Genomic DNA, 21,641 nt, shown 5'->3' on the forward strand with positions numbered 1-21,641 from the left:
CCAAAGCGCCTTATACCACCCACCACTGCGACCTGTATGCTCTAGTCGGCTGGCCCTCGCTACATATTCGTCGCCAGACCCACTGGCTCCAGGTCATCTATAAGTCTATACTAGGTAAAGCTCCGCCTTATCTCTGCTCACTGGTCATGATAACAACACCCATTTATTTACTTTGCTGCTCTTTTGCACACCAGTATCACTACTTACGCACCATCATCTGCTCATCTATCACTCCTGTGTTAATCTGCTAAATTGTAATTACTTTGCTACTATGGCCTATTTATTGCCTTACCTCCTCATGCCATTTGCACACACTGTATATAGTGTGCTTGTTTATTCCATGTGTAACTCTGTGTTGTTGTTTCAGTCCCACTGCTTTGCTTTATCTTGGCCAGGTCGCAGTTGTAAATGAGAACTTTTTCTCAACTAGCTTACCTAGTTAAATAAAGGTGAAATATATATATGAAATATATATATTTGCCATTGCCAATTTGGAGACAACAGCTGGCAATTAATTATTGGGTCAACCTACAGGGACATGGGGTGTCTGATCCTGGAAAGGGATTTTACAGATGTGCTGGGAACATGAAGGAGGACAGACCACAAGCTTTGGGTGGGTGGGTAATACCCAGGCGAAGAAGATGGGACTGTATGGAAGGGAGTTTAGTCCAGTGGTAGCTATTCCTGTGAATCCACCATGGCTGCTCCCGCCTCCAGTAGTTGATCTAAAAGTGTTGGAGAGAAAACGGAAAGATGGGAAGGGTGTTGATTTATCTTATTTGTTTAAAATACATCTGGATACTGTATATCAGGATGTTGTGGCCATTTACACAGATGGTTCAAAAGATCCAAGGACAGGATGTACTGGGTCAGCATTTGTAGTGCAGGAATGTGGGGTTGCAGTCAGGAAATGTATATGGCTGTAAATACGGCGGAACTGTTGGTCATACTGTTGGCCTTACAGTGGGTGGAGGAAGTGAAGCCAAAGAGAGTAGTTATTTGCTCTAATTCATGTGCAGTGTTTATGAGTCTGCAGTCCTTTAGCTCATGTAGTAGACAAGACCTACTTTATGACGTACAACAAACCCATGGTAGGGTTAGAAAGTAACACTGCCATGTAACAAGTAACACTGATGCATGCATGAGAGCATCAGCTGTTCCCGGACGACAGTATGAGCTTCCCTGTAGCTCAGTTGGTAGAGCATGGTGTTTGCAACACCAGGGTTGTGGGTTCGTTTCCCACGGGGGGCCAGCACAGGAAAAAAAAAAAAATTGTATGAAATGTATGCATTCACTACTGTAAGTTGCTCTGGATAAGAGTGTCTGCTAAATGACTAAAATGTAGAAGGAAAGAGAGAGGATGAGATCCAGTATGATGGAGAAGGGGATACAGGGAATGAGTATACTGACTAGAACGTCATTAGATAAAAAATTATTACAAAATATTTGAGACGAGGGGAAACGTGCTTCCACGTAGGATTTATTTTCTCCCCGTCTCTGGCCCACTCCAGTACAGTAGGTGGTGGTAATGCACCATGACATTGAATGCCAACCGCCGATAAACTCCACCGATGAGCTTCGTACCCAATCAGACAACAGGTCACCGAGGCTAAAGTCGTCAATCTCGCTGTCTTTGAGAAGCGTCTCCCGAATTTAAAACCTTGGTTACTTGGAAACAATGAGCAAGGGGGAAAACTATCAATGTAACGTAATACACAACGTCCACGTTAGAACAGCATCAATACGGTATACACATTTAGCTATTTCAATGAGACTTGTCATAATAGCTTAACACAGATATTTAGCGTTTTCGTTTTGGATCATTTGCCTCAGCAAGAATTTGCTACCAACTGGAGATGAATTGAACACCATGGACTGGTCAGACTAATTATTTTCCCACATTCTTCTGACACCATGCCAAGTCGTCAAAAGAAAATGATATTCTCTGTTGCCGGTGTGTTGAGTTTCGGTTGCGTCCTCATTGTTGCGGCCGCGATGGGGTCGCAATTTTGGGTCCAGGGGACTATGCTGTGTACAACCGGGGCGCAACTTGTAAATGCCACAGGACAAGAGCTTGATAAATTTGTCGGTAGGGTTAACTATGGTCTCTTTCACGGACAGACAGTGAAGCAATGTGGACTTGGTGGAAGACCCTTCAGATTTTCATGTGAGTAGAAGTCCATGTGAATTGCATGAGTAGTTTGTGAAAAACTGTGATTTTAAAGATTACTGCTGGGTTGAAACATCATGTTCTCATTTGAGTATCTATTATGAAAAGTGAATAACAATGAGACAAGCGATTACCCACACCATTAATAATTCAAATGACTGTAGATATACTACACTCTGTTTTAATTGAGTCCTATCCCTGTGACTTAAGGATCTATTTGATTAAATCAAATGTGATGTTTAGCATTAATTCGCTTGGCAGGATTGGCACAGTATAAAGCCTACTTATAGACTGTAAAAAAAAAATCTCCTTTACAATAAAGTATACTGAATAAAAATCTAAATACAACAGTCAACAATTAACGATTTTACTGAGTTACAGTTCATACAAGGAAATCAGTCAATTGAAATTAATTCATTTTGCCCTCATCTATGGATTTCACATGACTGGGCAGGGGCGCAGCCATGGGTGGGCCTGGGAGGGCATAGCCCACCCACTGGGGAGCCAGGCCCAGCCAATCAGAATTCAGAATTCTGATTGGCCCCAGAAAAGGGCTTTATTACAGACAGAAATACTCCGCAGTTTCAGATGATGCCACAGGTGAAGAAGCCGGATGTGGAGGTCCCGGGCTGGCGTGGCAACACGCGGTTGTGAGGCCAGTTGAGAAGCCGGATGTGGAGGTCCTGGGCTGGCGTGGCAACACGCGGTTGTGAGGCCGGTTGAACGTACTGCCAAATTCTCAAACGGCTTATGGTAGAGAAATTAACATTAAATTCTCTGGCATCAGCTCTGGTGGACATTCCTGCAGTTAGCATGCCAATTAAACTCTCCCTCAAAATTTTAGACATCTGTGGCATTGTGTTGTGACAAAAATTTTACATTTTAGAGTGGCCTTTTATTATCCCCAGCACAAGGTGCACCTGTGTAATGATCATTCGGTTTAATCATCTTCTTGATATGCCACACCTGTCAGGTGGATGGATTATCTTGGCAAAGGAGAAATGCTCACTAACAGGGATGTAAACAAATGTGTCCACAAATTGTGTGTATGGAAAATTTCTGGGTTCTTTGAATTCAACTCATGAAACATTTTTGTTTAGTATATTTGCAGGTGAAAAATAAAATACAAATGATTACCCAGCGGGCATTCGACATGATAAAGATGTATTTTACTGGTTGAAATCAGGTCTGGACATAACCTGATCACAACCAAATTAAGATGTTTTCTACATTGCCTATTTTTGACATCATGAAAAATAAGTCTTATTTTAGTTGAAATCTGATTGAACTACCGACCAGTTATCTAAATGCTACTCAATTAATATAAACTAAATCTATATAAACATGTGCATAGTTTTTGTGGGCCATGCACCCATTGCATATAAGACACTAGAACCATTACAATTATACACATTTCAGTAATGTTTATTTTCAGCAGTGTTTGCATGATTCAACTAAGCACAATTGGCAAGCAACAGTTGGCAGAGCGCACCAAAGCGGGTTAGGGTCTCGTGGCATACTGTACCCAGTCAACACACTGGGCTTTGGCTTATTCCATTCGAGACCCGGAGTCTTAGCATGGACTCAGTCTCTGGGGGGGCTTCATGCAGAATCATATTACTCTAGGCTCCGGTTAATGGTCCTTGGCCGAGTTTACTTCAGCTTATCCGGTCCGATAAACTTTTTCAGGAGTAGGACCATTAGAGTTTTTTATTCGGCAGGTGATGAAATACCAATTATTATTTTTTAACTAAGAAATGTGAAATATTTCACCTCCAAGTTATTGAATTTGCTAGGTCATTAAAGCTCAAATGTGTGACACTGCGGTCCTATACCTATCAGAGATGGTCCCTAATTTAGAGAATCTAAAAATGTTGCATTAACTATAGGCTATGTTTTTCGTAGTTGCAGTCCACCCAATTGAAAAGGGCACATTCAAATCAAATGTTCTTTGTCACGTGCGCTGAGCACAACTGCTGTAGACCTTACCATGAAATGCTTACTTACAAGCCCTTAACCTCTCTGGTATCATTGGGACGCTAGCGTCCCACCTCGACAACAGCCAGTGAAATTGCAGGGCGCCAAATTCAAACAACAGAAATCCCATAATTAAAATTCCTCAAACATACAAGTATTATACACCATTTTAAAGATAAACTTCTTGTTAATCCAACCACAGTGTCCGATTTTAAAAAGGCTTTACAGCGAAAGCACACCATGCGATTATGTTAGGACAGCGCCTAGCCACAAGAAACCATACAGACATTTTCCAGCCAAGGAGAGGACTCACAAAAGTCAGAAATAGCAATTAAATGAATCACTAACCTTTGATCTTCATCTGGTGGCACTCCCAGGACTCCATGTTACACAAATGTTTGTTTTGTTCAATAAAGTCCGTCTTTATGTCCAAAAACCTCAGTTTAAATTGGCGTGTTATGTTCAGTAATGCATTGTCTCAAATAACATCCGGTGAAATTGCAGAGAGCCAAATCAAATTACAGAAATACTCATTATAAATGTTGATGAAAGATACAAGTGTTATACATAGGATTAAAGATAAACGTCTTGTTAATCCAGCCGCTGTGTCAGATTTCAAAAAGGCTTTACGGCGAAAGCACACCATGCGATTATGTTAGGACAGCGCCTAGCCACAAAACACCATACAGACATTTTCCAGCCAAGGAGAGGACTCACAAAAGTCAGAAATAGCGATTAAATTAATCACTTACCTTTGATGATCTTCATCTGGTGGCACTCCCAGGACTCCATGTTACACAATAAATGTTCTTTTTGTTCGGTAATGTCCCTCTTTATGTCCAAAAACCTCAGTTTTGTTGGTGCATTTAGTTCAGTAATCCAAAGGCACAAAGCGCGCTCTCATCATCCAGACGAAAAGTCAAAAAAGTACAATAAAAGTTCGTAGAAACATGTCAAACGATGTTTAAAATCAATCCTCAGGTTGTTTTTGTCATAAATAATCAATAATATTTCAACCGGACAAAAGCTTCGTCAATAGAAAAGGAGAAACAAGAAAGGCGCGCTCCCAATCACACGCTGGACTCATGTCTGGAAATTTCCACTGTCCACTCATTAAAAGTGCTGTATCTCCCACATTTTTCAGAGTAAAAGCCTGAAACAATGCCTAAAGACTGGCCACGTGTAGAAGAAGCCATGGAGATCGTGAACTGGGTCCTAAGTCTTTGTATGGTGGATAGGCTCTCAATAGAAAAACAGCCTTTCAAAATAATAGTACTTCCTGGATGGATTTTCCTCAGGTTTTCGCCTGCTGTATCAGTTCTGTTATACTCACAGACGTTATTTTAACAGTCTTGTAAACTTTAGAGTGTATTCTACCAATTATATGCATATCCTAGCTTCTGGGCCTGAGTATCAGGCAGTTTAATTTGGGCACGCTTTTCATCCAAAATTCCGAATGCTGCCCCCTACCCTAGTGAAGTTAACCAACAATGCAGTTCAAGAAATAGAGTTAATAAAATATTTACTAAATAATCTAAAGTAAAAAAAAAATGAATTAAAAAGTAACACAATAAAATAACAATCACGATGCTATATACGGGGGTTACTGGTACCGAGTAAATGTGCCGGGGTACAGGTTAGTCAAGGTAATTTGTACATGTAGGTAGGGGTAAAGTGACTATGCATAGATAATAAACAGCGAGTAGCAGCAGTGTAAAAACAGAGGGGGGGGCGTGTCAATGCAAATAGTCCGGGTGGCCATTTGATTAATTGTTCAGCAGTCTTATAGCTTGAGGGTATAAGCTGTTAAGGAGCCTTTTGGACCTAGACTTGGTTCTCCGGTACCGCTTGCCGTGCAGTAGCAGAGAGAAGTCTATGACTAGGGTGGCTGGAGTATTTGAACATTTTTTGGGCTTTCCTTTGACACTGCCTGGTATATACAGTACCAGTCAAAAGTTTGGACACACCTACTCATTCAAGGTTTTTATTTTATTTGACTATTTTCTAAATTGTAGAATAAAACTATGAAATAACACATGGAATCATGTTGTAACCCACAATCTTTTTAAATCAAAATATATTTGATATTCTTCTAAGTAGCCACCCTTTGCCTTGATGACAGCTTTGCACACTCTTGGCATTTTCTCAACCAGCTTCATGAGGTAGTCACCTGGAATGCATTTCCATTAACAGATGTGCCTTGTTAAAAGTTAATTTGTGGAATTAATTTTCTTCTTAATGCGTTTGAGCCAATCAGTTGTGTTGTGACAAGGTTGGGGTGGTATACAGAAGATAGCCCTATTTGGTTAGAGGCCAAGTCCATATTATGGCAAGAACACCTCAAAAAGCAAAGAGAAACGACAGTCCATCATTACTTTAAGACATGAAGGTCAGTCAATGCAGAACATTCTTAAGAACTTCAAGTGCATTTGCAAAAAGCATCAAGCGCAATGATGAAACTGGCTCTCATGAGGACCGCCACAGGAAAGGAAGACCCAGAGTTACCTCTCCTGCAGAGGATCAGTTCATTAGAGCTTAGCTTAGTGATGAGCTTTGAGGGCACTATGGTGTTGAACGCTGAGCTGTAGTCAATGAAGAACATTCTCACGTAGGTGTTCCTTTTGTCCAGGTGGGAAAGGGCAGTGTGGAGTGCAATAGAGTTTGCATCATCCGTGGATCTGTTGGGCGGTTTCCAAATTGGAGTGGATTTAGGGTTTCTGGGATAATGGTGTTGATGTGAGCCATGACCAGCCTTTCAAAGCTACAGACGTGAGTGCTACGGGTCAGTAGTCATTTAGGCAGGTTACCTTAGTGTTCTTGGGCACAGGGACTATGGTGGTCTGCTTGAAACATATTGGTATTACAGACTGTCAGGAACAGGATGAAAATGTCAGTGAAGACACTTGCCAGTTGGTCAGCGCATGTCGCAGTACACGTCCTGGTAATCCGTCTGGCCCTGCGGCCTTGTGAATGTTGACCTCTTTAAAGGTCTTACTCACATCGGCTATGGAGAGAGTGATCACACAGTCATCCGGAAATGCTGATGCTCTCATGCATGCTTCAGTGTTGCTAGCATCGAAGCGAGCATAAAAGTAAATCAGCTCATCTGGTAGGCTCGTGGCTGTGCTTCCCTTTGTAGTCTGTAATAGTTTGCTAGCCCTGCCACATCCGATGAGTGTCGGAGCTGGTGTAGTACGATTCAATCTTAGTCCTGTTTTGATGCTTTGCCTGTTTGATGTTTCGTCAAAGGGCATAGCGGGATTTCTTATAAGCGTTCGTGTTAGAGTCCCACTCCTTGAAAGCGGCAGCTTTAGCCTTTAGCTCAGTGCGGATGTTGCTTGTAATCCATTGCTTCTGGATTGTGGTATGTACGTACAGTCACTGTGGGGACGACATCAACGATGCACATATTGATGAAGCCAGTGACTGCTGCGGTGTACTCCTCAATGCCATAGGAAGAACTCTGGAACATATTCCAGTCTGAGCTAGCAAAACAGTCCTGTAACTTAGCATCTGCTTCATCTGACCACTTCTTTATTGACATGGTCACTGGTGCTTCCTGCGTTAGTTTTTGCTTGTAAGCAGGAATTAGGAGGATAGAATTATGGTCAGATTTGCCAAATTGAGGGCGAGGGAGAGCTTTGTATGCGTCTCTGTGTTGGAGTAAAGTTGGTCTAGAGTTTAAAAAAAAAATGTAATCTCTGGTTGCACATTTAACATGCTGGTAGAAATGAGGTCAAACTAATTTAAGTTTCCCTGCAATAAAGTCCCTGGCCACTAGGAGCACCGCCTCTGAATGAGTGTTTTCCTGTTTGCTTATGGCCTTATACAGCTCATTGAGTGTGGTCTTAGTGCCAGCATCGGTTTGTGGTGGTACATAGACAGCTACAAAAAATATATATTAAAAACTATCTTGGTAAATAGTGTGGTCTACAGCTTATCATGAGATACTCGACCTCAGGCGAGCAAAACCTTGAGACTTCCTTAATATTATATTTCGTACACCAGCTGTTGTTTACAAATATACACAGACCGACATCCATTTTCTTACCGGAGGCAGCTGTTCTATCTTGCCGATGCAGCGTAAAACCCGCCAGCTGTATTTTATCCATGTCGTCGTGAGCCACGACTCAGTGAAAACGATACAGAACTCCTCTATGCACTCGCTATGTCCGATTTTAAAATAGCTTTTCGGTGAAAGCACATTTTGCAATATTCTCAGTAGATAGCCCGGCATCACAGGGCTAGCCATTTAGACACCGACCAAGTTTAGCCCTGACCAAAGTCAGATTTACTATAAGAAAAATGTTATTACCTTTGCTGTCTTCGTCAGAATGCACTCCCAGGACTTCTACTTCAATAACAAATGTTGGTTTGGTTCAAAATAATCCATAGTTATGTTCAAATATCCTTGTTCGTGCGTTCAAGACACTATCCGAATGGTAAAGAAGGGTGACGAGCACGACGCATTTCGTGACAAAAAAATTCTAAATATTCCATTACCGTACTTCGAAGCATGTCAACCGCTGTTTAAAATCAATTTTTATGCCATTTTTCTCGTGAAAAAGCGATAATATTCCGACCGGGAAATCGTTTTTTAGTACAAAGAGAGTGAAAATAAAAGCATGGGATCCCCTCGTGCATGAGCCTCAGTCTGATGGCCCTCTGATCGACCACCATCCAAATGCGCTAAAGTTTTTCAGCCAGCGGCTGGAATTACATCATTCAGCTTTTTCCCGGGTTCTGAGAGCCTATGAGCCGTAGGAAGTGTCACGTTACAGCAAAGATCCTAAATGTTCAATAAACAGAGCCAAGAAGCCCAAGGAATGGTCAGAGAGGGTACTTCCTGTTTGGAATCTTCTCAGGTTTTTGCCTGCCATATGAGTTCTGTTATACTCATAGACACCATTCAAACAGTTTTAGAAACTTTAGGGTGTTTTCTATCCAAAGCTAATAATTATATGCATATTCTAGTTTCTGGGCAGGAGTAGTAACCAGATTAAATCGGGTACGTTTTTTTATCCAGCCGTGCAAATACTGCCCTCTATCCCCAACAGGTTAATGTGCTTCTTCTTGAGCCACTCCTTTGTTGCCTTGGCCGTGTGTTTTGGGTCATTGTCATGCTGGAATACCCATCCACGACCCATTTTCAATGTCCTGGCTGAGGGAAGGATGTTCTCACCCAAGATTTGACGGTACATGGCCCCGTCCATCGTCCCTTTGATGCGGTGAAGTTGTCCTGTCCCCTTAGCAGAAAAACACCCCAAAAGCATAATGTTTCCACCTCCATGTTTGACGGTGTAGATGGTGTTCTTGGGGTCATAGGCAGCATTCCTTCTCCTCCAAACACGGCGAGTTGAGTTGATGCCAAAGAGCTCCATTTTGGTCTCATCTGACCACAACACTTTCACCAGTTGTCCTCTGAATCATTCAGATGTTCATTGGCAAACTTCAGACGGGCATGTATATGTATTCTTGTGCAGGGGGACCTTGCGGGCACTGCAGGATTTCAGTCATTCACGTCATAGTGTGTTACCAATTGTTTTCTTGGTGACTATGGTCCCAGCTGCCTTGAGATCATTGACAAGATCCTCCCGTGTAGTTCTGGGCTGATTCCTCACCGTTCTAATGATCATTGCAACCCCACGAGGTGAGATCTTGCATGGAGGCCCAGGCCGAGTGATATTGACAGTTCTTTTGTGTTTCTTCCATTTTTGCGAATAATCGCACACAAATGTTGTCGCCTTCTCACCAAGCTGCTTGGCGATGGTCTTGTAGCCCATTCCAGCCTTGTGTAGGTCTACAATCTTGTCCCTGACATCCTTGGAGAGCTCTTTGGTCTTGGTGGAGAGTTTGGAATCTGATTGATTGATTGCTTCTATGGACAGGTGTCTTTTTTACAGGTAACAAGCTGCGGTTAGGAGCACTCCCTTTAAGAGTGTGCTCCTAATCTCAGCTCGTTACCTGTATAAAAGACACCTGGGAGCCAGAAATCTTTCTGATTGAGAGGGGGTCAAATACTTATTTCCCTCATTAAAATGCAAATCAATTTATAACATTTTTGACATGCGTTTTTATGGATATTTTCTTTGTTATTCTGTCTCTCACTGTTCAAACGACACCGCTGGTCCACTTTCTATCACTGGTCCTGCTCACATTGCCCTACCCTATGCTTTGACCTTTTTCTCCCCTCTCTCTCCAGATGAAATCTTGTGACTTGTGACGGCCGGCCGCCCAACAACCTGCCCGCTTGACCCTATCCCCCCCTCTCTCCTCCAGACCATTTCCGGAGACCTTCTCCCTTATCTCACCTCGTTCATCAACTCATCCTTGACCACTGGACACGTCCCTTCCGTCCTCAAGAGAGCGAGAGTTGCACCCCTTCTCAAAAAACCTACACTCGATCCCTCCGATGTCAACAACTACAGACCAGTTTCCCTTCTTTCTTTTCTCTCCAAAACTCTTGAGCGTGCCGTCCTTGGCCAGCTCTCTTGCTATCTCTCTCAGAATGACCTTCTTGATCCAAATCAGTCAGGTTTCAAGACTGGTCATTCAACTGAGACTGCTCTTCTCTGTGTCACGGAGGCTCTCCGCACTGCTAAAGCTAACTCTCTCTCCTCTGCTCTCATCCTTTTAGACCTATCTGCTGCCTTTGATACTGTGAACCACCAGATCCTCCTCTCCACCCTCTCCGAGTTGGGCATCTCCGGCGTGGCCCACGCTTGGATTGGGTCCTACCTCACAGGTCGCTCCTACCAGGGGGCGTGGCGAGAATCTGTCTCCGCACCATGTGCTCTCACCACTGGTGTCCCCCAGGGCTCAGTTCTAAGCCCTCTCCTATTCTCACTATACACCAAGTCACTTGGCTCTGTCATATCCTCACATGGTCTCTCCTATCATTGCTATGCAGACGACACACAATTAATCTTCTCCTTTCCCCCTTCTGATAACCAGGTGGCAAATCGCATCTCTGCATGTCTGGCAGACATATCAGTGTGGATGACGGATCACCACCTCAAGCTGAACCTCGGCAAGACGGAGCTGCTTTTCCTCCCGGGGAAGGACTGCACTTTCCATGATCTCGCCATCACGGTTGACAACTCAAATCAAATCAAATTTATTTATATAGCCCTTCGTATATCGAAATCTCAAAGTGCTGTACAGAAACCCAGCCTAAAACCCCAAACAGCAAGCAATGCATGTGAAAGAAGCACAACTCCATTGTGTCCTCCTCCCAGAGTGCTAAGAGCCTCGGTGTGACCCTGGACAACACCCTGTCGTTCTCCGCTAACATCAAGGCGGTGACCCGATCCTGTAGGTTCATGCTCTACAACATTCGCAGAGTACGACCCTGCCTCACACAGGAAGCGGCACATGTCCTAATCCAGGCACTTGTCATCTCCCGTCTGGATTACTGCAACTCGCTGTTGGCTGGGCTCCCTGCCTGTGCCATTAAACCCCTACAACTCATCCAGAACGCCGCAGCCCGTCTGGTGTTCAACCTTCCCAAGTTCTCTCACGTCACCCCGCTCCTCCGCTCTCTCCACTGGCTTCCAGTTGAAGCTCGCATCCGCTACAAGACCATGGTGCTTGCCTACGGAGCCGTGAGGGGAACGGCACCTCCGTACCTTCAGGCTCTGATCAGTCCCTACACGCAAACGAGGGCACTGCGCTCATCCACCTCTGGCCTGCTGGCCCCCCTACCTCTGAGGAAGCACAGTTCCCACTCAGCCCAGTCAAAACTGTTCGCTGCTCTGGCACCCCTATGGTGGAACAAGCTCCCTCACGACGCCAGGACAGCGGAGTCAATCACCACCTTCCGGAGACACCTGAAACCCCACCTCTTTAAGGAAGACCTAGGATAGGATAAAGTAATCCTTCTAACCCTCCCCCCCCCCCCCAAAAGATTTAGATGCACTATTGTAAAGTGGTTGTTCCACTGGATATCATAAGGTGAATGCACCAATTTGTAAGTCGCTCTGGATAAGAGCATCTGCTAAATGACTTAAATGTAAATGTAAGTATTTGATACATCAGAAAAGCAGAACTTAATATTTGGTACAGAAACCTTTGTTTGCATGATGGTGCTTTTTGAAACCTGGTGACCCCAAGACGCCACCAAGGCCTGCAATTCTTTCACAGTGATTCTTGGGGATTTTGTTGCTTCTCTCACCATCCTCCCTGTCCTGGGGGGGGCAAAATGCATTTGCGTCCTCTAGCCATGAGGTTTTCAACTGTTCCATATCTTTAGAATTTTTTAAGAATTGACCTGACAGGGCTCAATCGTTTGTGGATCTTCTTGTAGCCATTACCAGATTTATGAAGGTCAGTGACAATCTGTCTCTTCTGAACTGCCAGTTATTTTGTTTTCTTCATGGGGTTGGATAACAAAGGGATATTGCATGTGTGTTACCTCATTTTTATACCCTAGTGAAACAGCAAGTGATGTAATGGCTCAATGTAGTTCCTTAAGACTTAGATAAACTTAAATAAGTAGATTTAATTCCTGGTTTCATTTTGGTAGATTTTATTTACAATAATATTTAAGGGTGCCATTAATTGTGAAACCTTGATTTGGAGGACATCGATTTTTAATTAAATCAATAAATGATTTTGGTGTCTTCCATTGAAACATTAATAAAGTACAGTATTTCTCACATGTTGGTATTTCAGTTTATCTCTAATTATATTGTTTATATTTCTTAAAGTATTGTTTGTGCATTGGCAGTCGGGTGCCAGTAATTTTGGAGCCCACTGTATATACACTACCGTTCAAAAGTTTGGGGTCACTTAGAAATGTCCTTGTTTTATGAAATAATTTTTTGGGGTCCATTAAAATAACATCAAATTGATCAGAAATTCAGTGTAGATATTGTTGTAAATGACTATTGTAGCTGGAAACGGCAGATTTTTTATGGAATATCTACACAGGCGTTCAGAGGCCCATTATCAGCAACCATCACTCCTGTGTTCCAATGGCACGTTGTGTTAGCTAATCCAAGTTTATCATTTTAAAAAGGCTAATTGATCATTAGAAAACCCTTCTGCAATTATGTTAGCACAGCTTAAAACTGTTGTTCTGATTTAAAGAAGCAATAAAACTGCCCTTTAGACTAGTTAGGTATCTGGAGCATCAGCATTTGTGGGTTCGATTACAAGCTCAAAATGGCCAGAAACAAATACCTTTTTTTCTGAAACTCGTCAGTCTATTCTTGTTCTAAGAAATTAAGTCTGTCTTTTTCTTCAGTCTATCCATTATATTTGTAATGGTTGCTATTCAATAGTCATAGTTCATTATCAATAAAATGTCATAAGGTGCAGAGCGTTCGATTTTGGCTGCTGGGGGGCAAAGAGACCCCCAGCTCCGCTAAAACCATTGACAACTACATGCCGTTTTCAAGGGATTGTTAAATAATCATTAGCTATTTGGCTTTAATATCATCACCTCTTGAAGAGCGTGTGTAGTTCGAACTAGAAATGCATAGTCCGAACTACACTTTTCAGATTATTCCAGATTTAGCTCTATCATCAGAGTTATACAGCTAAATTCAGCAAAAAAAGAAATGTCTCTTTTTCAGGGCCCTGTCTTTCAAAAATAATTCATAAAAATCCAAATAACTTCAGATCTTCATCTTCAATGAACCATAAAGAGTTAATGAACATGCACCTGTGGAACAATCGTTAAGACACTAACAGTTTACAGACGGTAGGTAATTAAGGTCACAGTTATGAAAACTTAGGACACTAAAGAGGCCTTTCCACTGACTCTGAAAAAGACCAAAGGAAAGATGCCCAGGGATCCTGCTCATCTGCGTGAAAATGCCTTAGGCATGCTGCAAGGAGGCATGAGGACTGCAGATGTGGCCAGGGCAATAAATTGCAATGTCTGTACTGTGAGACGCCTAAGACAGCGCTACAGGGAGACAGGATGGACAGCTGATCGTCCTCGCAGTGGCAGACCACGTGTAACAACACCTGCACAGGATCAGTACATTCGAACATCACACCTACGGGGCAGGTACAGGATGGCAACAACAACTGCCCGACTTACACCAGGAACGCACATTCCCTCCATCAGTGCTCAGACTGTCCGCAATAGGCTGAGAGAGGCTGGACTGAGGGCTTGTAGGCCTGTTGTAAGGCACGTCCTCACCAGACATCACTGGCACCGATATTGCCTAACCCACCGTCGCTGGACCAGACAGGACTGGCAAAAAGTGCTCTTCACTGACGAGTCGTGGTTTTGTCTCACCAGGGGTGATGGTCGGATTCATGTTTATCGTCGAAGTAATGAGCGTTACACCCTGGCCTGTACTCTGGAGCGGGATCGATTTGGAGGTGGAGTGTCCGTCATAGTCTGGGGCGGTGTGTCACAGCATCATCGGACTGAGCTTGTTGTCATTGCAGGAAATCTCACTGCTGTGCGTTACAGGGAAGACATCCTCCTCCCTCATGTGGTACCCTTCCTGCAGGCTCATCTTGACATGACCCTCCAGCATGACAATGCCACCAGCCATACTGCTCATTCTGTGCATGATTTCCTGTAAGACAGGAATGTCAGTGTTCTGCCATGGTCAGCGAAGAGCCCAGATCTCAATCCCATTGAGCACATCTGGGACCTGTTGGATAAGAGGGTGAGGGCTAGGGCCATTCCCCCCTAGAAATGTCCGGGAACTTGCAGATGCCTTGGTGGAAAAGTGGGGTAACGTAACAGCAAGAACTGGCAAATCTGGTGCTGTCCATGAGGAGGAGATGCACTGCAGTACTTAATGCAGGCCACCAGATACTGACTGTTACTTTTGATTTTGACGCCCCCCCCTTTGTTCAGGGACACATTATTCAATTTCTGTTAGTCACATGTCTGTGGAACTTGTTCAGTTTGTCTCAGTTGTTGAATCTTGTGTTCATACAAATATTTACACATGTTAAGTTTGCTGAAAATAAATGCAGTTGACAGTGAGAGGACGTTTATTTTTTGCTGAGTTTATTAACTGCATGCTTTTCGTGATCTGTAAACATAAATTAATCATATATTTTCAGATACGTGAGGGTAGACTATCCATTTGGCATGTAGCTAACTAGCTAAACAAAAAACTTGTCATTTAGGTTTCTTCATCAGAGGTTAGGGTTTTAGAAAGAGCTTGACATTGCAAGTCCTCATCCTGGTAAAGTTGTCAGTCAGACTACTGTCATTGCCACTATAGATGGCAAGGAAATCAAACAATATTTGGATATAGCCATCTGGTTTATCCCCTTAAAGTTAGCTTGTTAACTAGTCATGACGGGATCTTTTATTTGCTAGCTAGACAATTTGAGGTCCATCAATCAATGTAGCCTATAAAGTATGTCAGCAGCAATTGTGATTAAAAACTCTAAAAAAACAATGTTGAAAAGGGGATAATGTTAGCTTAAATTCGCTGGGTAGGGCTACGTTGGTTGGAGAAAAGTCTAGGTCTATTTACCAATATGTTTAGCCAACAGTACAATGTTTCAAGTTTTTCAAATCTTAATGTCACATGGACAAGTACAGTGAAATGCTTTTCTTGCCAGCTCCAAACCCAGCAATGCTGTAATCAATATCAATGTAGCACTAACAATAACACAAGGTAGAACAAAAACACTAGAAATAAAGATAAGAAATAAGAACACAAAGTAAGAAGCTATATACAGGGTCAGTTTCAATACCATATTAACAATGTGCAGGGATACTGGAGCGATTGAGGTAGATATGTTTAGGGGTAAGGTGACTAGACGAACTGACGTGTTGGAAAGGTGGCATCCGATGATGGTGCCATGTTGAAAGTCACTGAGCTCTTCAGTAAGACTATTCTACTGCCAATGTTTATCTATAGAGATTGCATGGTTGTATGTTTGACTTTATACACCTGTCAGCAATGGGTGAGGCGGAAATAGCCGAATCCTCTAATTTGAAGGGGTGTCCACATACTTTTGTATATATAGTGTCTTTGGCTATATCCATTATAATGATCCTGATAAATTAATTTACCTGGCTCAGAGAAGCTGTTCATCTCGTCACGTTTTATATGCATGGCACGGTGGAAATCGCAAAATAAACTTTGCTCCACAGGTCGGAGAGGCAGACAGCAAAGTTTAAACAAACCCAAACACGTATTTATTTTTTTACTCCCCGAGGGGCGAAGGTGGAGTCATGCGTCCTCCGAAACATGACCCACCTAACCGCGCTCCTTAACACCCTCCAGCTTAACCCAGAAGCACCAATGTGTCGAAGGAAACACTGTTCAACACAAGAAGTCACTCGGGCGCGATGAGCCAAGTAAAGCACCTCCGGCCAAACCCGGACAACGCTGGGCCAACTGTGCCGTCACAGCCGGTTGTGGCATAGCCCGGGAATGAACCCGGGTCTGTGGTAATGCCTTTAGCACTGCGATGCAATTCCTAAGACTGCTGTGCCACTCGGGAGGCCCCCTCAAACCAAACATTTTATAAAAGTACAGAATTCAAAATGGTAGTTGGGGGAAACATTGGAAAGTTATGCTGCTTTGAAATGCGATCAACTTGTTAACCCACTTTAGAGACATGTAGGAGAAAATGCACTTTAATAATTTCCACACTGGAGAGCTCATCTTTGTTTATGCCCGTTCAGCATTGTCTACATCCGCTTAAGCCTTAGCCCCACCTATCTCTTTAAGAATTCCCGTGTTATTGCATGAGTCAGCATGGCATTGCCCTCCAAAAAGTTGTCTCTCTATTATCCGATTGTCACTAGTTAAGTCATAAATTGTAGAAATAGGCAGGGTTTTATGTTCTTTAAATACGATTTTAAACCTAACCACACTGCTAACCTTATGCCTAAACTTAAATGAATACCAAAAAGCAATTATTTTCCCCATTTTTACAATTATAGACAATTTTTACTTTGTCACTGTGCTGTCTAGTGGGAACCCTATTATCCCCCTCCATTATCTCTTGCCGATCATGGATCCTGCCTTTCTTTTTCTCTAAAAAGCTCAGTGCTCTCTTCTTGGCTAAACTAGGCTAGTAATTTAAATGTTTTATTCATATTTACAGATCCCATACAAGTTTGTAATTAAGGCATGTGAAAGTTTACATGTTCAAGAAGGCATTTCTGGAAAAAATTCAATAAATACAAAATCAAATGGTCCTACTGTGTAGGAAATGGCATCAAATGCCTACTATCCTGAATCTGGTCACAAATGCTAGCCTAGTGGCATGAGGAAATATTGTCTAAACACTTTTTTCCAGGGGAGATTAAGTTTATACATTGACTGGCTGGGCTGTGGGATAATCTAATGGAACTGTTAACAGGCATTACCTGGAGGATGTGGCATTGTTGTGCTATAACTCCCTACTATCAACCAATCAGAATCCTAGATCCAAGCAACCTGTTTTATGATAATAGATTTACAGGCTGCGGAGAAGTATAACGCTGCTGTAAAATTGACCTCTGTTGTTCAAGGTATTGGAAAATTGATTGAACAGTCACATCTCTGATGAGACTAGACTAGGCTACACATACAGTAAGCCTGTACACACATGTGGGTCATGGAGCCCTGATGACCACGTGTAAATGCACACATAGCCTACCCTCAGTGGTAGAAATACCTTAAACTTCATATTTATCATCTACAGCACTACCCCACCATTAATGTATGTGAAAACTGCATATTTCTATGTTTTTTAGTTAAAAAGATAGTGGAAATGCATTTGACATTACTTTACTTTGCCAACTCATAGTTGGTTAAAATCAGGAATGTTTTATTTTTATCTGGTGTTCATCTTTTTGACTATAAAACATAGAAATCCACGGTTTTCACATGCTGGAGATGATTAATTTGAAGTTGACATGTTTTGAAATGTCAGCAGAACATTATTATTTAGTGCTAACAACAAACTCAAATCAAACAAAGCGAGAGGAGAAATGTAAATGGAGTAAAGAGAACCCGTTATCAAAATCATGTAGGCTAGCCTTACAGGGGAAACCCAACTGCCTTCAACTAGGTTAATTGGCCATTCATAAGAGGGCATCTCTTATAACTCAGCAGTACATGTTTTGAGGTTGCAGTAACAAGAATCCTACACAAGCACAATGGACTGAATCTTTATTGGACCGTGACACATGCATCATCAGCAACTGTTCACTAATGAGATTTGGCACACACACACATTATCTTTTCGCTTGACCGGCAGGCTTACTAACCATTATGATGACTTTTTAGATGAACAAAAAACAATTTGTTCTCTGATGGTTTGCTCCATCTGCCTTGCACATTAAACAAGTAGAACACAGACTCATGCATGTGTTTCATCATGTGAAAGTTGTGGGGGGAAAAAATACTATTTACTGTTTAATAATTATAGAATATTCCCACACCTCTCCATATTGTCCCTCTCCTTGTAGTTTTTCCGAACTTGGTGGACGTCATCCCAGCCAGTCTTCACGTCACTGTGATCTTCTTCTGCGGAGTGCTCATCCTCTTCTCCTTTGTGGCCACAGGCTTCTTTATGTACAACGCCTTTGGTAGTCCCTACGAGACTCTGCACGGACCCCTGGGACTCTACTTCTGGAACTTCGTCTGCTGTAAGCACAAAAAAAAAATAACATCTTATTTTTCTTTCTAGGGTGCTATCCTTCACATGGTAGCCGAATCACCTTCTAAGTTGTGAACAAGCAGCCTACCATATGAAAATTGGCTAAGCACAAGCCCCCCATACTCTGCAACATAAACACAAAATCTAACACACCGCTCACATCACAGGTAAACGGCTCTATTACACACATGCATTCCATCTTCAGATATAAATAGCTCGCAGTAGACTAAACAGGAGCCACGTTTAACGTGTAATTTTTCTGTGAGGGTTTCCACATTGTTAGATATGTATACACAATTAAAAGACTCCTGGTGATCTGATTGTATCAGCTCTTCCTGACCACCTCTGAAGGTAGTCAGGCACACATTGTGTCTGGATATATTACAATTGTAGACCTAGCGAAACAATTTAAATGATCATTATCCCGCCCTCTAAAATCATTGACAGGTGGCACCATTGTGTCTTAAAATAAATCTCAAATAATTTGCATACAGCAAGGGACCAATAATTCTGAAAATGTGGGCCCAATCAAAATGTGGACAAGATCAGAACGAATGTTAGCTCCATGTATAAACGGGGCGATAGAGCAGTGGTTCTCAACCAGGGGTACTTGGCCTATACACTGGGTACTTGAGAAGACTCATGCTGGTACAGTAACCAAAAAAGGTTGAGAACCACTGCTATAGAGAACATGATTGGGGTCCAACAAAGGTGTCCTTCAACACTTCAATATTAGTTATAAGTGCATATCAGTCATTCAAACACAACAGCCAAGCCATGAGTGGTCGGCTGTACGTTATTGCGAAAAGGATCCACTTCCCTATTGCCTTTTTCAGCTTTAAAACCAGTATCCAGTAGCCTACCATCTCATCAGGAGACAGTGGGCTACTTGACCTCCCATCCAAATAATGGCACAATTTAAGAAAAACAGCACCAGAGTTAAAAGGAGATATTTTTCAGTTATCTGGAACCGAGGCCCTACCTTAGGGGGCCTATTCAATCAAAACTGCTTGCCAGGTTTACACTAGAATGCAAGTTTGGATTCATCTGATCAATGAACCGATTTTTACGATTATGTGAAACATGTCACCATGATAATTAAAATCTCTCGCTGCAGTGAATGACCTATGCTTAATTGTTTTGGTAACCTTTTAGTGATTGCAACTATTGTAGCATTAACATATTTCCTTTTAATGTGGTGAGGGAGGGAAAAGGTATTTTGCCTTATAGGAACGTGTTTACAGTAACTGATCATTTGGATGCCTTTGACTTCTTATTTTAACTCCCAGTGTTGTCAACTGTAATAGTATAATATTGTGTGCCTGTCTGTCTGTCTGACCTTCTGAACAGGCCTCTGCAGCTGCCTGGTGATGATTCTGTTTGCTTCCGAGGTGAAACTTCACCGGCTGTCCGACCACATTGCCAACTTCAACGAGGGCACGTTTATGTACAAGACGCACACAGAGCAATTCGACCACTCCTTCTGGCTCATCTTCCTCACCTTCCTCGTCCATGGCCTTAACATCCTGCTGATCCGTGTGGCCGGGATCCAGTTCCCCTTCCAGGAGGCCAAAGAGTCGAACGTCAACACTGGGGCATCAGATCTCATGTACTGACCAGGGCTTTTGTTTGTTTGTGTGGCCGCTGGCTGGGCCCCCCCCATTCTAGTGACACTGAGCCTCGGCTATTGGCATGTCTCAATGGGAGACTTGGGGCCATAGCTCCTTGGTGCCCATGCGCTGTTGTAAGGTCCAAGCAAATGTGACCATCCTAAGCCACTTCTATTCCCCTTCCCATGACAAGCGGTGGGAGGGGTCTTGTTTTTCTTTCCATTGTGTCATATTAATTGGTGATATCTCGTTAGGCGGTGGGCCAATTAAAGGCCAGGATTTCACTCGGCTGTAGAAAAGCAGAGACTTTGTTTGGTTCCACTCCTTTTATCAGGTTTGTCCAAGAATTGGCAGTCCCTCCCTTGGCAGTCTGAAGTTCTATCAATGAAGGGGGACTGTTAAACAGTATGTGACGATTGATTGACCAGAATAGATACCGTGTGTGTTTCATTAGTGCCCCCGAAATGTATTGAAAGACCACAACTGTACAACTTAAACAGAGCAGTTTCTCTATCCCTTGTGCTTCATATTGGTTTTTACTTACATATTTAGAAATCCTAGAGGTCATGTCGCTTCATTGTTTAGTCAGATTATGTATTCAGAATCATGTGACTTGCCAATTTGAATGGTTTTAATGATGATCATTCCTAATACAACATTTATTTTATGAAATGTGTAGAGCTATTTAGATTTGTTGTAGATTTATATTCTATTGATGTAAGTCTGACATGCTGACCACATCGCTCGCATGTGCGAGCGTTGCAAAATAAATTTCAACATACGTTATTCAATTATTGCACCCACTGCTCACGCGCGCCTGCATTGCCAAGGGATAAAATAGTAGTCAGTTCTATTTGTGACACCGATCGCAGTGCAAGTCCTGCCTCTCCCATCTCCTCATTGGTTTATAGAAGCAGGTACCCACGTGCCATCTCCTCATTGGTTATACCCACGTGGGTGATTGAAAGATGAGCTGAGTTCGGTCAGTCGTCATGGTAACTATGAGATGCCAATCGCCATATAAAGTCCAAAGAAGAAAAAGCCTGGAAGGAAGAGAGATGACTAGAAATGATTCGGTTGACCGTTTTATGTGTTGATTAATTGTCGGAGTAGAGGACCTTGTGCATTTCAGGTAAAATAACAACTCAACGTTTACATCCCAGGACAAATTAGCTAACAACAGCAAGCTAGCTAAGTAGGACGAATTTGCAAGCTAAATTGCCATAAATGTTTAATGCTTTTCGACCTGTCCCCAAATTTAATATAATTGGTTCAGAGTTTGTTTTGATATT

General features: G+C 42.6%; 1 protein-coding gene across 1 annotated transcript; it reads left to right on the forward strand.

Moving 5' to 3' along the window:
* The first annotated feature begins 1,584 nt into the window (after positions 1 to 1,584).
* Positions 1,585 to 21,140, forward strand: LOC115205837 (clarin-1-like). Its single transcript, XM_029772198.1, has 3 exons — positions 1,585 to 2,167; positions 18,549 to 18,728; positions 20,090 to 21,140. Exons 1-3 carry the CDS (start codon positions 1,915 to 1,917, stop codon positions 20,353 to 20,355), a joined length of 699 nt encoding a protein of 232 aa, XP_029628058.1. The 5' UTR covers positions 1,585 to 1,914; the 3' UTR covers positions 20,356 to 21,140.
* Positions 21,141 to 21,641: the final 501 nt, after the last annotated feature.

Source organism: Salmo trutta, chromosome 13 (assembly GCF_901001165.1).
Source record: "Salmo trutta chromosome 13, fSalTru1.1, whole genome shotgun sequence".
Lineage (NCBI taxonomy): Eukaryota > Metazoa > Chordata > Actinopteri > Salmoniformes > Salmonidae > Salmo > Salmo trutta.

Coding starts and splice junctions, on each gene's coding strand:
- LOC115205837 (XM_029772198.1), top strand. CDS start 1,915: ATGCCAAGTCGTCAAAAGAAAATGATATTCTCTGTTGCCGGTGTGTTG. Junction 2,168..18,548: donor AAGACCCTTCAGATTTTCAT/GTGAGTAGAAGT, acceptor CTCTCCTTGTAG/TTTTTCCGAACTTGGTGGAC. Junction 18,729..20,089: donor CTTCTGGAACTTCGTCTGCT/GTAAGCACAAAA, acceptor CCTTCTGAACAG/GCCTCTGCAGCTGCCTGGTG.